Consider the following 12043-nt stretch of genomic DNA (forward strand, 5'->3'; position numbering starts at 1 on the left):
GGGCTAGGGTTAGGGTCTCCTCAGGGTTGAAGGGGTTAGGGCGTTTTGGCCCTGGGCTAGGGTTAGGGTCTCCTCAGGGTTGAAGGGGTTAGTGCCTTTTTGCCCTGGGCTAGTGTTAGGGTCTCCTCAGGGTTGAAGGGGTTAGTGCCTTTTGGCCTTGGACTAGGGTTAGGGTCTTCTCAGGGTTTAAGGAATGAGGGCGTTTTGGCCCTGGGCTAGGGTTAGGGTCTCCTCAGGGTTCAAGGGTGTAGGGTCTTTTGGCCCTGGGCTAGGGTTAGGGTCTCCTCAGGGTTGAAGGGGTTGGGGCCTTTTGGCCCAGGGCTAGGGTTAGGGTCTCCTCAGGGTTGAAGGTATTAGGGCCTTTTGGCCCTGGGCTAGGGTTAGGGTCTCCTCAGGGTTGAAGGGGTTGAGGCCTTTTGGCCCCGGGCTAGGGTTAGGGTCTCCTCAGGGTTAAAGGGGTTAGGGCCTTTTGGCCCTGGGCTAGGGTTAGGGTCTCCTCAGGGTTTCAGATATCAGAGGCTGATATCATGTTGTCTGTGTTCCTTGGCAGGTTTGAGGAGCCGTCACCCCCAGCCTGTGGCTTCTGTCACATCCCATACGATGAGCTGAACATGCCATTTCCTGCACAGCTCGCGTATTGTTACCAGTGCAGACGGCAAAAGGTAGAATGTACAGTGCAGTAAGAAGAAGTGTTGAACTTGTTTAAGGTATAACTGACTTTTTAGTTTGTCTTGGTCAAACAGAAAACATATTTTTGTATTCTTTCAAGGTTCCTGATGTCCTTTTTACAACAATTGACTTACCACCAGAAGGAGCCGTCACAGGAAAAGGCTGCCTAATTCAGGCCAGGTAATACACCTCAAAAAACAATCCCCTAATCATTTTGAAAAATAATGGGAATCTTGGTGCACTGATATGCACTTTATTGGTTTTGAAAATTATTTTTAAAGAGTATTGGTTATTTTAAAGTAAGCTAAATCACTTTTCACCCAAGGTATCTAATATTTCTTTGATGGCTGAAAGCCACACCTCACAGGAGTGTGTTCCTCTTCTCTTTATCTCAGCTCAGTTATAAACAAAGATTGTTTAGGTGAGTGATGCTAAGGAATCTCCTTGGGATACCTTAAATGTCAGTGGCCATTGTCTTCTAGACTGTGTCGTCTGAAGAAGAAAGCCCAGGGAGAAGTGAACGCAACGGCCATCTCAAACCTGCTTCCTTTCATGGAGTACGAGCTGCACACTCAGCTGATGAACAAACTCAAACTGAGGAGCATGAATGCTCTGTTTGGTCTGCGCATACAGATCAGCGTTGGAGAAAACATGCTTCTGGGTCTTGCTGTAAGTTTGAAATAACAATAGAAATTAATAAATAAATTGTGCGATGAAGCCCAATCCATTAAAAGTTTGTCTTTTTCCTCAGTCCGCTACGGGAGTGTACCTGACGGCTCTGCCTGCACCGGGAGGAATCCAGATTGCCGGGAAAACCCCCGGTGACCTGAACAACGAGCAGCATATCTCCACTATCCAGAAAAGGATCAATGACACCATCGCCAAGAGCAAAGAGCTCTACCAAATAAACCCTCCGGTGAGATATGCATCTTGAGGAAATAAATTCTCTGTTTTTTCAGGTTTTTCTTGCGAAGCAGAGATCCTACGGTGTAACAGCCAACGTGTTGCTGGGAAAATCAAAACTCCTGTTAGTTTGAAGTAGATGACATGGACAAAACTTCAAAACAAAACCGTTTCAATTAAAGTATTTAAAGTTATAATTATATTTTTTAAAAAGTCTGTCACTTATTAATTAAATACATTCATTATTTGCTGTTTTCCAGTGACAGATAAGAAATATCTAGAGATAATGGTTGTTATTATGAAATACTTTATTATAGTCAATTGTTTTGGTTTTATTTTGGTAAGTGGTGCGTTTTTTTTTAATTATTCCCTTGTCGTTATTTTCTAGTAAACAGTTCAGGCTGCATGTACTTATTATATAACAAAGTTGAGGGCGAGTGTTCAAAGTTGTCATTTAGATAGAAGTGGACATACATTTTGGTATTAAAAGCTAAGGGGTGACGTTCAATCACGTTGAAGTATAATAATAATTATAAAGTTTTAAAACGTGCACATGCAAATCTCCACAGTCTGCAGTCTGCTGTAAAACACAACAGCTTCTTGGACAAAGAAGCAGCTCTGATCGTTTCATGAATGACCTGAACAGCTTTTATAAATGCACATCAAGCTTAGAAGACTTTCTGACCACGATCTGCTTTAAAAAAAGAAGCCCTCAAAGTTTAACTGCTTGCAATGCTCTAGACTGTGTGCGCTGATCTTTTTCGAATCACAGTAAATTGATTACTCTTGTTTTTTTCCGATCATCAAAGAAATTATTTGCCCTGGACCCCGAGGTGTTCTGCGGCACAAACATGGTACTGAGCATGCCAGGTGTTAGCTGTGAGACGCAGCAAAGCATGGCAGATTTGTCACTCAATTAATGCCATTACTAGGCCACCTTCTCTGTTTCTGTGTAACATCTCTTAACACGACAGATTTCTGTAATGTGTTTGTCGTATAACCACAACCCAGTTCTGTTCTCACCTGCGTATTTTTATGTTCTGTGAGTGTTTGTATCAGTAAAGCTGCACCTGGTGAGTGTGAGTGTGCGACTAATGTAGTAAATTGACAGTCTGTGGAGTCGGGACAGGCGTGGACAGCTTCGGTGGTCCAGTTCTCACTCGCGTCTCTTTGCTGGCAGGAGCTGACAGAGGAAGGGGTGGGTTCTCCCATCCCCGAGCCGAGGCAGCGATCCAGGCTTTTCCGTTCCCACTCAGAAAGCTCGGACGAACTCTCAGAACTGGATCTGTCACACGGCAAAAAGGATGCCTTCGTCTTAGAGGTAGCTTACATTCAAACCTATGCACCCGTTTGCTCTCACTTCTGTTAAAACCCTGTAACTGTTTACTGTTTGCTGTCTGTCCCATAGATTGACGACACAGACGCCGTGGAGGACATCCACTCTCTCCTCACTGATGCATCTCCACCTTCAGGTTAGTTCCATATATTTCTGTCGCGGTTATAATTTATTATTATGCACTTTAACTGTGTTCATGTCTCTTGTTTTCAGGTTTCTACAGCTGCAACACTGAGACAATGCCTGGGATTTACAACTGGACTTCAGGTGTACAGGTGCAACTGCAGTTTAATCATACTAACAGAACCCTGGACAATATTGTAGCCATTTTGTGAGTTTAAACTGTTATTTTACTGACATGTTCCAGATGTTTACATCAGTTAGAGTCCTTAGGCTGAGCAACACCAACCTAACAAACCAAGGCTTAAACAAGATATTCACTGACCTTTGTGAGAACCTGCTAAAGGTAAGAAATATCTGTTGATCTGTACCTAAGCCACGTTTACGTTCCTTAAATAGTGAAGTTACTCTCTGCTCCTCTCATGTTCGTTTCAGAGCTTCTACTTCAAGTTGCGCTCCATGATTCCCTGCTGTCTGTGTCATCTCAACTTCACTGTAGCGGTGCCAGAAGAAGAGCTTGTTCAGGTGAGACGTTTTGGGTAACTACAAGCCTGAAAGCATAACTGTTAGGAAAAATACTTACGTATTTGTGTCTTTGTACTCCCCCCCCCCCCCCCCACTCCTTCCAGGTCTCAGTGACCGCAGTTGCCATGACGTTTGACAAAGACCAGAATCAGGAGAAGCCACTTGAGAAATCCATCATAAAAGGTCTGTCATCTTTCATCTTTTTTCTTGTCTTTTTTGTATTTGTTCATACAAACTTTGATGTTACTCCTCTAGTCATAACACTAATATTAGCTACAAAGAGGCCATATTGTGGCTGATGTGGGCTGATAGTCACGACATGTAGATAGTGTCTAGTTTAGACAAAACGACAATATAGCAAAACAACAAAACGACTCATTAGCTGTTTAATGAGAAAAAGCAAGTGACACTGAATAAAAGAAATTCTCAATTTCTCTGGGGCACAGCCAGCTCATGTGTTGTTTCTTCTTCGTGGTTTTATAAATGTAGCCGTTGTCTTCTGACTGTCACAGCCTTGCATCAGTTTTGACACTAGTTTACTTGCTTAAAACTTCTTTTTTTCCAAGTTGCTTTGGAGTTGCTTAGCAGGATGATTTAAGGTGTAAGAGTCCTTCCTTTGACAGATTATGTGAAATGAGCCAAACTCTATAAAGTGGCATTATGGCGTTATAATCCGTTCTGTAAGCATGGTGTCTTTTTGTCAGGAATCCGTTAGAAAGCTGTGCTTAATGATGTGTTTTCAGGTGGCAGTGAGACCGAAGAGCAGCTGCAGTTTCCTTTAGAGTTGTGCGCTGACTCATCGTCCACCAGCTCCCAGCCGTCTTCCAAAATTTCAGGTATGCTTTATTCTTTTTTTTTAATATTATTATTATTATTTTCATTACTCCTAAACGGCCTCCTACACCTTGCTTCACTAACGAGCCTTGCCCGTGTCCTCCACTAACACCTCAGGGACAGTCTCTTTATTCACCCCAGCTGCAAAACTCTTCCATACTCAGCTGGTTATGGTTCACACAGCAGGTAAACCAACAGTGCCGTGCCATGTGCCGCTATTTCTAGTTTCTCTGTGGTAGTAGATGACAGTGTCATGCTCTTGGTTCCGCGTGGCTCCGTTTCCAGGTGGAGGACGAAGAGTTTCACGTACAGACCACGTAGATTTGAGCTGATGGTTAGAGCTAAGGAACGAGCTGGGTTAGCTTTGTGGTAAAGATTGCTGCTGATCCTGTGTTGTTTTTTTTTTCCCTGCCAAATGTAGAAGTAGATCATAATGTTTGTGTGTGTATAACAGGTGTCCCAGAGAATACCAGTGTTTCAACCAGAGGTAAGCCCCCACCTTGTTGTTTTACCCCCACCTCCCTGCCATCCAAACTACTACACTGTCTTGTTTTGACTTCTCATCCTTTTTGTCTTGAACAGTTATCTTGAACCGCTCTCCAACCTCATTCAGTTTTTGTTCTTTTCTGTTCGTTTGTTTTGTTTTCCTTTTGTGTTTCGTGTTTGTTCTTCTTTTTTTTTTTCTTGTTGTTGTTCTTGCGTTTGTGTGTGCGTTTTTTTTTTCTTTCCGGTGTGGGTTGCGCGTGGATCGGTGTGTGCGTGTGTGTGTGTGTGTGTTTTTTCCAGCTGCCTCCGTTGATTACGGTTCCTTTGCAGACAGATGCAGCACCTGGCTAGAGCTGCTTAGGCTGAAAGCTCACACCATAAGACGAGGATCAGTTAAGACAAGTAGGAGGACACAGTCTCTAGCACACTCTGGTGATCATACCCACAAATACAGAACACCGTTTCACGAGCAGTGTCGCACACGCTGACTTGCACACACACACACCCCTCAGTGCATGCCGGCGGGGGTGGGTGGAGCATTGTAAAACTGAGCACTGGCTTTTTTTTTTAGCTGGAGTGTGAAAGTTGACACCCGGAGGGATCACAATCAGCTGCTTTAAAAACCCGTAATCACGACGACCAATCAGAAGGCGGATAACTTTTTTTTTTTTTGCATTTTATCCTCTTTGCACTCATGTAGACCTGCATGCTGCAGCATTTTCCTCGAGAATTTCTCTAATTTTGCACCGCATTTGCATCACCGAATTAACAAAACGTGACATGATTTTAATAGAAAAGGGTATGAATGCTAAAACTTCTCATGTTTATCGCCCACATTCTGTTAATAATCACGGTAGGCAGTGGGGAGCAGGGGGGGGAAGCGGTGCTCTTCTACAGGAGCTAGTTTGATTTTCAGTCCTGTGCACAGTATGTGTAAGTGTTTGGCTTTGAAGGTTCCTGGTTTTGACGGATGGAAACTGCATCAGGTAACTCTGCATACTACAATGGAGCATCTTTCACACTCTGGTTTGTGTACATGTGCTCAGCTCAGCTCATAGCTCTCTCTGTCCGTCTCCATGTCTTGAGCCACAGTCACAAATGCCAAACAACAGAATTTTCCTCTCATGTACTCCACTATAAAAACTGTACTTTCACACTTGTAAACAGCTGTGCCCAGGTCTGTCTGTCTGTCTGCAGACATCGTCTAATTGTCTGTTTGCATGACGTGCATGGCACCACACGCTTTCCGACTGATTATTTCACATTTAACACCACTGCATGCGGAGTCTTGTGTTTCTAACACATCGACAGGTGACCGCCAAACTTTTTATATGCAAGATGAATTCTGACTGATTTTTTCATATGTTAGGAGTCAGTGGAAAACATTTCGTCTTCCACTTATCAGTTCTTATAATTGTTCACAAGATTTATGCACAGTTTTCATTAATTTTGCTTTAATCTTAAGGTCTTTAAGGTTTCCTCGCTGTCGTTCCACTTCTGTTTCTAATTAAGATTCAGCTTGGTTAAACATTTTTTCACACTTTAGCTGTATGTTTTGGGTCGATTTCTTGTTCCAAGGTTTAGTGTGGCAACGGCTCAAGTATTTATTTTTTTTAATCTTGTAAAAGACCACCTGATGTATATATGTGTTAAAAAACATACTGCCACAAGCCTGCCAAATCACAGCTTTTGTGTATCTCAGACACTTGGCCTGCATCGTATGAAAATAAGACTACATTTAAACTGGAAAAGAAAACAGTTTGCAGGAAATGACTGAACCGTGGGCGGCAGTGGGAACTCCACTGAGACAAAATTGTGAAACGTACAGCAAGAGAGGTGAAAAGATCAACAGAAAACATGATAAACATGATAAACCGTGTTCAACCTCAAAGGTTTGGAGGACACTGGACAATAATCTTGGACACTATTGGTTTTAATTTTGTAAAAAGAAAAAAAATCATTTGTCTTACATCACTTAGAAATTCATTGGTCAAGTAAAATATTTGACTCAAGTCAGAATTCCTCATGCTTATGAATAATTTTGGGGTTACCTGTAATTGTACATGTTACTCCTGTGAAATCACTAACTAGTGCATTTTTGCACGGCATTCAGCAATAACATTTGTTTGTGCTGCTAAGTTGATCAGCTTTTTATTTTTCTACAGTTTTTTTTAAGTGGTTTCTGGTGCCTGAATTTCCTTCTTCACTCTTTCCTTTTCCGCCTCTCTCCCGTCTCCTTTGGCGCCTCTGCTTGCTCTCACTGAATCTGCAGTCTCGTCCCTGGAGCACTGCAGCCCGCTGCCCGATGCCCGCTCGCGCTCGCTGCGCTCCAGCCGGTCGTTTGGGGGCAGCTCGGTGACCACGGTGAAGATGACGCCGCTTTCCTTCCTCCCCGGGACGCGCATCATTAAGTACCTCGGGATCATCAACATGTTCTTCATCAGAGAGACCACGTCCCTACGGGAGGTACTGACTGGGCGTCACGAGCACACTGCAGTTAGCCCCCTGGCTGCGTTCCAGTTAACGTGAAGCGCGTTCGTTCCCTGCAGGAAGGCGGGGTCAGCGGCTTCCTTCATTCCTTCATCGCGGAGGTGTTTGCAATGGTTCGAGCCCACGTCGCAGCTCTGGGTGGCAATGCGGTGGTGTCCTACAGCATGAAAGACTGTGTTTTAATGGAGAATCCAAACAAGAACCAGGTACCTACATCACATTACAGATTCTGCAAACTTTATCTGTACGTAACATTTAATTACTTTTTTAAAATCTTTTCTGTTTGTGTTACGTTTTAGGCTCAGTGTCTCATTAACGTGAGCGGGGATGCAGTTATATGCGTCAGGGAGACGGACCAGGAGCAGATGACCTCAATGATGAACTCTGGACAGACCTGCAGCACAACTGATGGGGCTACATGACAATGAAAGTCTCACTGTGGCAGGAAACATTGTCAGAGTGGAGAAGTTCTCTTTAAGTCTAGCCATCCAAATTGAAGCAGGAGGTAATGTTTGCCTTAAAGATCTGTAAAACATTCAAAACTCCGGACACATAAATCCCAAAAACCTGCAGCACGTGTTCATATAGGAGCCCAATGGGTTTGTAAGTTGGAAGAGATCTTGATGTGGTTCTAAGAGTCCAACCTTTTCAGAATAAAAGTAGCCAAAGGACCCTGTTTCTTTGTATTACAGCCGTCCGCCACAGCTGCAGTATCCTGGCCATCCCTTCGTGTTTTAATTACACGGTAGGCAGCTAGAACTGACCTGTTCATCTGCAAATCAAACCCAGTTTAAATTTCTGTGCTAAAAGGGATGCAAACAATTTCAATGCAGACTAAATCTTGCGGTGGTCTCGCTCTGGTCTGTATGAAGTCTCCGTCAAGAACTTGAATTTTTTAAAGGAGAATAAAATTCAGTCTGGGGTCGGCGTTTCGAAGCCAGATTCCAAACCTCCAGATGTAAAAACTCTCCTTTTTTCTGAAAATGTTTACTGGTGTCCAAGTCTCTCATGTCTAATTTTTGCTGTCAGTATTTTATTTCATTTTTTTCAGATGTTAACTTACAGAAACTTTTTTTTTCTTTTTCCAACAAGTGTCAAAGTGACATTTAAGTTTGGTTTTCGTTTTGATATTTTGTTCTGTGTTTAGTTACTGGCACGCATCGAAAAAGGCCTGGATTACAGGTGTGACACGTAAAGCAAAAACCTCCCATTTAGAACATTAACATGCTCCAGTTACGATAATTTATTAGAACCATTTTTGTTGCTTTTATTTTGAAATTTTAAATGTAATGGGATTATTAGTTCGATGTTTGGGCAAATGGTGATGGTTTAATGTTAAATTTATATCAACAAAGAGGCCGGCTGGGGGGGTAATTTCAGATTAATAGTCTCAGATCTAATTAAATCATGAGGTTTGGTGTCTAAATGGTCCTAGATCTCCTTCATCAGCTGATCTGAACTCACCTCCTCCTCATGAAACACCAAACTGTGTCAAATTTCTTCCTCTCTGTAGTTTGTTCACGTTACAAGAGTGGCTGCTGATGTTTCCAGCGCTTAAAGAAGCATCTTCCAGTATCGATGCCACCTAAAAATAAACTGTAAATGTTGTCCAAAATAGATTTTTTGTATTTTTGTAAGAGAAAAAGAAAAAATCCTACTTACTTTGCCTGCGCAGAAAATATTTGATTTAAGGCAGTGTGTCAGAAATATAGTGGTACTCCTAATCTGTGTGTGATCAGTGGCTGATCATTGTTCTGTATTTTTGTCTAAAACTTGAATGTATATATTTCAGTGCTTTTTGCTGTCAGCATGCAGACAGTTTTTATTGCCATGAATCTGTATGCTTGCCTGTTAAAATGCACAATAAATTCATCTCAAGCCAAATATGTCTCGCTTTAATTAATTTCTAACACATTAGCACAATGTTTGCAAACAGTTCTGTGGACGTTTATCAAATTAAATCAAACTTATAAAGCACCTTTCATCCAGTAGTTTTTAACAAAGTGCTTTACATCTGATCATAGAGGAAAAGAAACAAACAGAAACCACATAGAAGTTTGCTTTAAACAGCAATACGTTATTAAAGGATATAACAACGGCTAACATAAAGAAAGTTTTATAAATGTGGAAACACCACAGGCAAGAGTTAGAAATATAAAAACATAAATTATAAGAGGAGGATTAGTAAAACTCTTTTCCCTCTGTCCTTTTTTTAAAAGTAAATGGAAGTTATAATAAAACAAAAGTTAGTTTTTTTCCCTAATAAGTATTTAAGACTGAGAAAAAATAGATGAATTTCTTTACAATTCAATTAAGAGTGAAACTGAAATTAGAATAAGATGTGAACGGCGGATGAGTCGTTTTTTTCCTATGGAACGTGAACGCATCACTGGCGTTGAAAGGAGCGGCAGCGCCATCTTGCGGCCTTTGGAGCGAATTTACCAGCCGTCTTGTCGCTACGTGTCTCCCTTTACGACCGAGTCCCGCTTTTCTAGTTCCTTCCCTCGGAAGAGAGGAGCAGCAGCAGCAGCAATTCAAACATGGGGGAAATAATTCAGCCTCGCCGCATGTTCCTCTGGTGCATGGCGGCCATCTACATGGGGGCTTTTGTTTCTGTGTACGTGCAGATACCAGGTGAGGTTGGTGACTGCTGCCCGGCTAACTCCACGGTTCTTTTTGTTAGCTTGTTAGCTGGAAACTTGGAGCTCAGTCTTTCTGTGCAGCTGAAGAGGAACTGCCTGGAAATTTGGGCTAACTTTACTCGCTATCTCGAGAGACTCAACACAACCCGCAGCATACTTTAAATTCATGTAGCCTTTATTATTATTATTATTATTATTATTGAACTTGGCATTGCATTTTGTAGTTTTAAAGCCACTCACTGCAAAGTACGAAATCAAACATAAAATAGTTCATCCTGAGCTGTATCAGGTGGTGCAGTTTGAAAGAGTCTGTTCCTGTAGTTTTCCAGTTGTACTAAATGGAATTCTGAAATGCGGGTCCACGCTCAATGTAAACAAAGAGCTGAATCTGCTGAAAAGCTCATGTAAGCTTGAGTCAAATGAATGACCTGCGTTTAGGATGGTCATAGGGAAACAAATATGGCTGATAAGTTCAACGTTTGACCTATTTTCATAGGTAAACAAACACGTGGTAGTTTGCGTTGAAAGACTCATTATTTAGTGCTGTTTATACGTTTTGCTTGTTTGTGTCCAGGTCTGTATGGGAATGACGGGCTGCTTCCCGCCCGCTGGCAGCTGCGGTACACAGGGAAGCCTCTGCTGGAACAGATGCTGTCCTCGCCCACGCTGCTGTGGCTGGGACCCCGGCTCGGCCTGGACACCCAGACAACCATGGAGCTGCTGTGTCTCGCTGGCGCCGCGTTGAGCCTCGCCGCCATGCTGACGGAGGCTTTCAGAGACAGCCTGTTTTTTTTCTGCCTCTGGGCCTTGTACCTGTCTCTGTACCAAGTGCGTTTGTGATTTGTCTTGTCTTGTCTTGTCCTTTTACACCCCCCACCCCCGTGCTTTTCTTCACTTAAAACGTTTTGTTTTCTGTTTACAGGTGGGTCAGGTTTTTCTCTACTTCCAGTGGTGAGTGTTTAACAAGATATATAGCTGTCATTAACGCACAATCTCTGCAAAACATTTGGATGTTGTTTCGTCGTGGTTGTGATGTTTGTCTCTGCTGCTGTGCGACGGCACTGCAGACATCAGTGTAGTTAATAAATACCTAACATTCCTTGCGTGCAGCATGTCGCTCGCTGGCTTTCCCGCTGGCTTTCCCGCCAAAGTTTCAAACTAAAATCATCTTATAATGAGAATAGATGGAGTTAAAACCGTTTCGGTCAAACTTTGTAAATGATATTATACATTTTAAAACCAGATTTGTCAGTTAGTGCTGATAGGATAAGTTATGAATGACTCTCAGCGATAAACACTCCAAATTATACACCACTTATAGCTATTTTTCTGTTTGCTTAGCTGTGGTGGCCATCTTAAAAGTTAATCAAATCTACATTCATTGATCACTGCCTGAGAGTTTCATTATTCATCCAGTGGTTTGTGAGATATTTTGCAAACGTTTTAGACTCTGATCTTCATGTTTCATCTCTCCTTTTTGACATTTTCTTCCTCTCCCATCAGGGACAACTTGCTGTTAGAGACGGGCTTCCTCTGTGTCCTCGTTGCTCCTCTGACATTAATCAGGGGGTCCCGGGCGGTCCGGGAGCACGATCGGGTGACCTTCTGGCTGATTCGCTGGCTGCTCTTCCGGCTGATGTTTGCCTCTGGCGTGGTGAAGCTTACGTCACGGTGTCCCACATGGTGGGGCCTTACAGGTACAAAGTAGAAAGAATTTATCTTTTGACTTGAGTTTAATAAACAGAACTTGATTTGCTCTAATTCCCCACCCCCCACCCCCCCCTCTCCTGTGTGGAACAGCTCTGACGTATCACTATGAGACTCAGTGTATCCCCACGCCTTTAGCCTGGTTTGCACACCAGCTGCCAGTCTGGTGGCAGAAGCTGAGCGTGGTGGGAACCTTTGTTATAGAGATCCCTGTTCCTCTGCTCTTCTTCAGTCCGCTGCGCAGGCTGCGACTCGGCGCTTTTTACATGCAGGTGAGTCGAAACTCAACTCAACCGGCTCAGACGTGAAACACAGCACTGACCCGCCTGCG

General features: G+C 42.9%; 2 protein-coding genes across 13 annotated transcripts in view; both read left to right on the top strand.

The window, feature by feature from the left end:
* Nucleotides 1–9247, top strand: part of c2cd5 (C2 calcium dependent domain containing 5) — a 25853-nt gene extending 16606 nt beyond the window's left edge. For 3 of the 12 annotated variants that reach the window (XM_025003679.2, XM_025003678.2, XM_037978172.1), the window contains exons 13-28: nucleotides 551–662; nucleotides 770–849; nucleotides 1152–1338; nucleotides 1421–1585; nucleotides 2753–2893; nucleotides 2981–3044; nucleotides 3122–3183; nucleotides 3276–3374; nucleotides 3464–3553; nucleotides 3658–3736; nucleotides 4297–4389; nucleotides 4842–4874; nucleotides 4970–5305; nucleotides 7146–7339; nucleotides 7423–7569; nucleotides 7663–9247. In XM_025003679.2, the coding sequence (XP_024859447.1) occupies nucleotides 551–662; nucleotides 770–849; nucleotides 1152–1338; nucleotides 1421–1585; nucleotides 2753–2893; nucleotides 2981–3044; nucleotides 3122–3183; nucleotides 3276–3374; nucleotides 3464–3553; nucleotides 3658–3736; nucleotides 4297–4389; nucleotides 4842–4874; nucleotides 4970–5305; nucleotides 7146–7339; nucleotides 7423–7569; nucleotides 7663–7785 (2005 nt within the window). In that variant the 3' untranslated portion in view covers nucleotides 7786–9247. The remainder of the gene's footprint in view (nucleotides 1–550; nucleotides 663–769; nucleotides 850–1151; nucleotides 1339–1420; nucleotides 1586–2752; nucleotides 2894–2980; nucleotides 3045–3121; nucleotides 3184–3275; nucleotides 3375–3463; nucleotides 3554–3657; nucleotides 3737–4296; nucleotides 4390–4841; nucleotides 4875–4969; nucleotides 5306–7145; nucleotides 7340–7422; nucleotides 7570–7662) is intronic. The other 9 variants (XM_037978180.1, XM_037978171.1, XM_037978179.1 and 6 more) reach the window with 7 other exon arrangements.
* A 549-nt stretch (nucleotides 9248–9796) lies between these two features.
* The window catches only part of lmf2a (lipase maturation factor 2a), a 6841-nt gene continuing 4594 nt past the window's right edge, over nucleotides 9797–12043 (top strand). Inside the window, exons 1-5 of the mRNA XM_017406170.3 lie at nucleotides 9797–9997; nucleotides 10580–10833; nucleotides 10928–10956; nucleotides 11509–11702; nucleotides 11806–11984. Coding sequence (XP_017261659.1) covers nucleotides 9904–9997; nucleotides 10580–10833; nucleotides 10928–10956; nucleotides 11509–11702; nucleotides 11806–11984 — 750 coding nt within the window. The 5' untranslated portion in view covers nucleotides 9797–9903. The remainder of the gene's footprint in view (nucleotides 9998–10579; nucleotides 10834–10927; nucleotides 10957–11508; nucleotides 11703–11805; nucleotides 11985–12043) is intronic.

The sequence above is a fragment of the Kryptolebias marmoratus genome, linkage group LG11 (assembly GCF_001649575.2).
Source record: "Kryptolebias marmoratus isolate JLee-2015 linkage group LG11, ASM164957v2, whole genome shotgun sequence".
Lineage (NCBI taxonomy): Eukaryota > Metazoa > Chordata > Actinopteri > Cyprinodontiformes > Rivulidae > Kryptolebias > Kryptolebias marmoratus.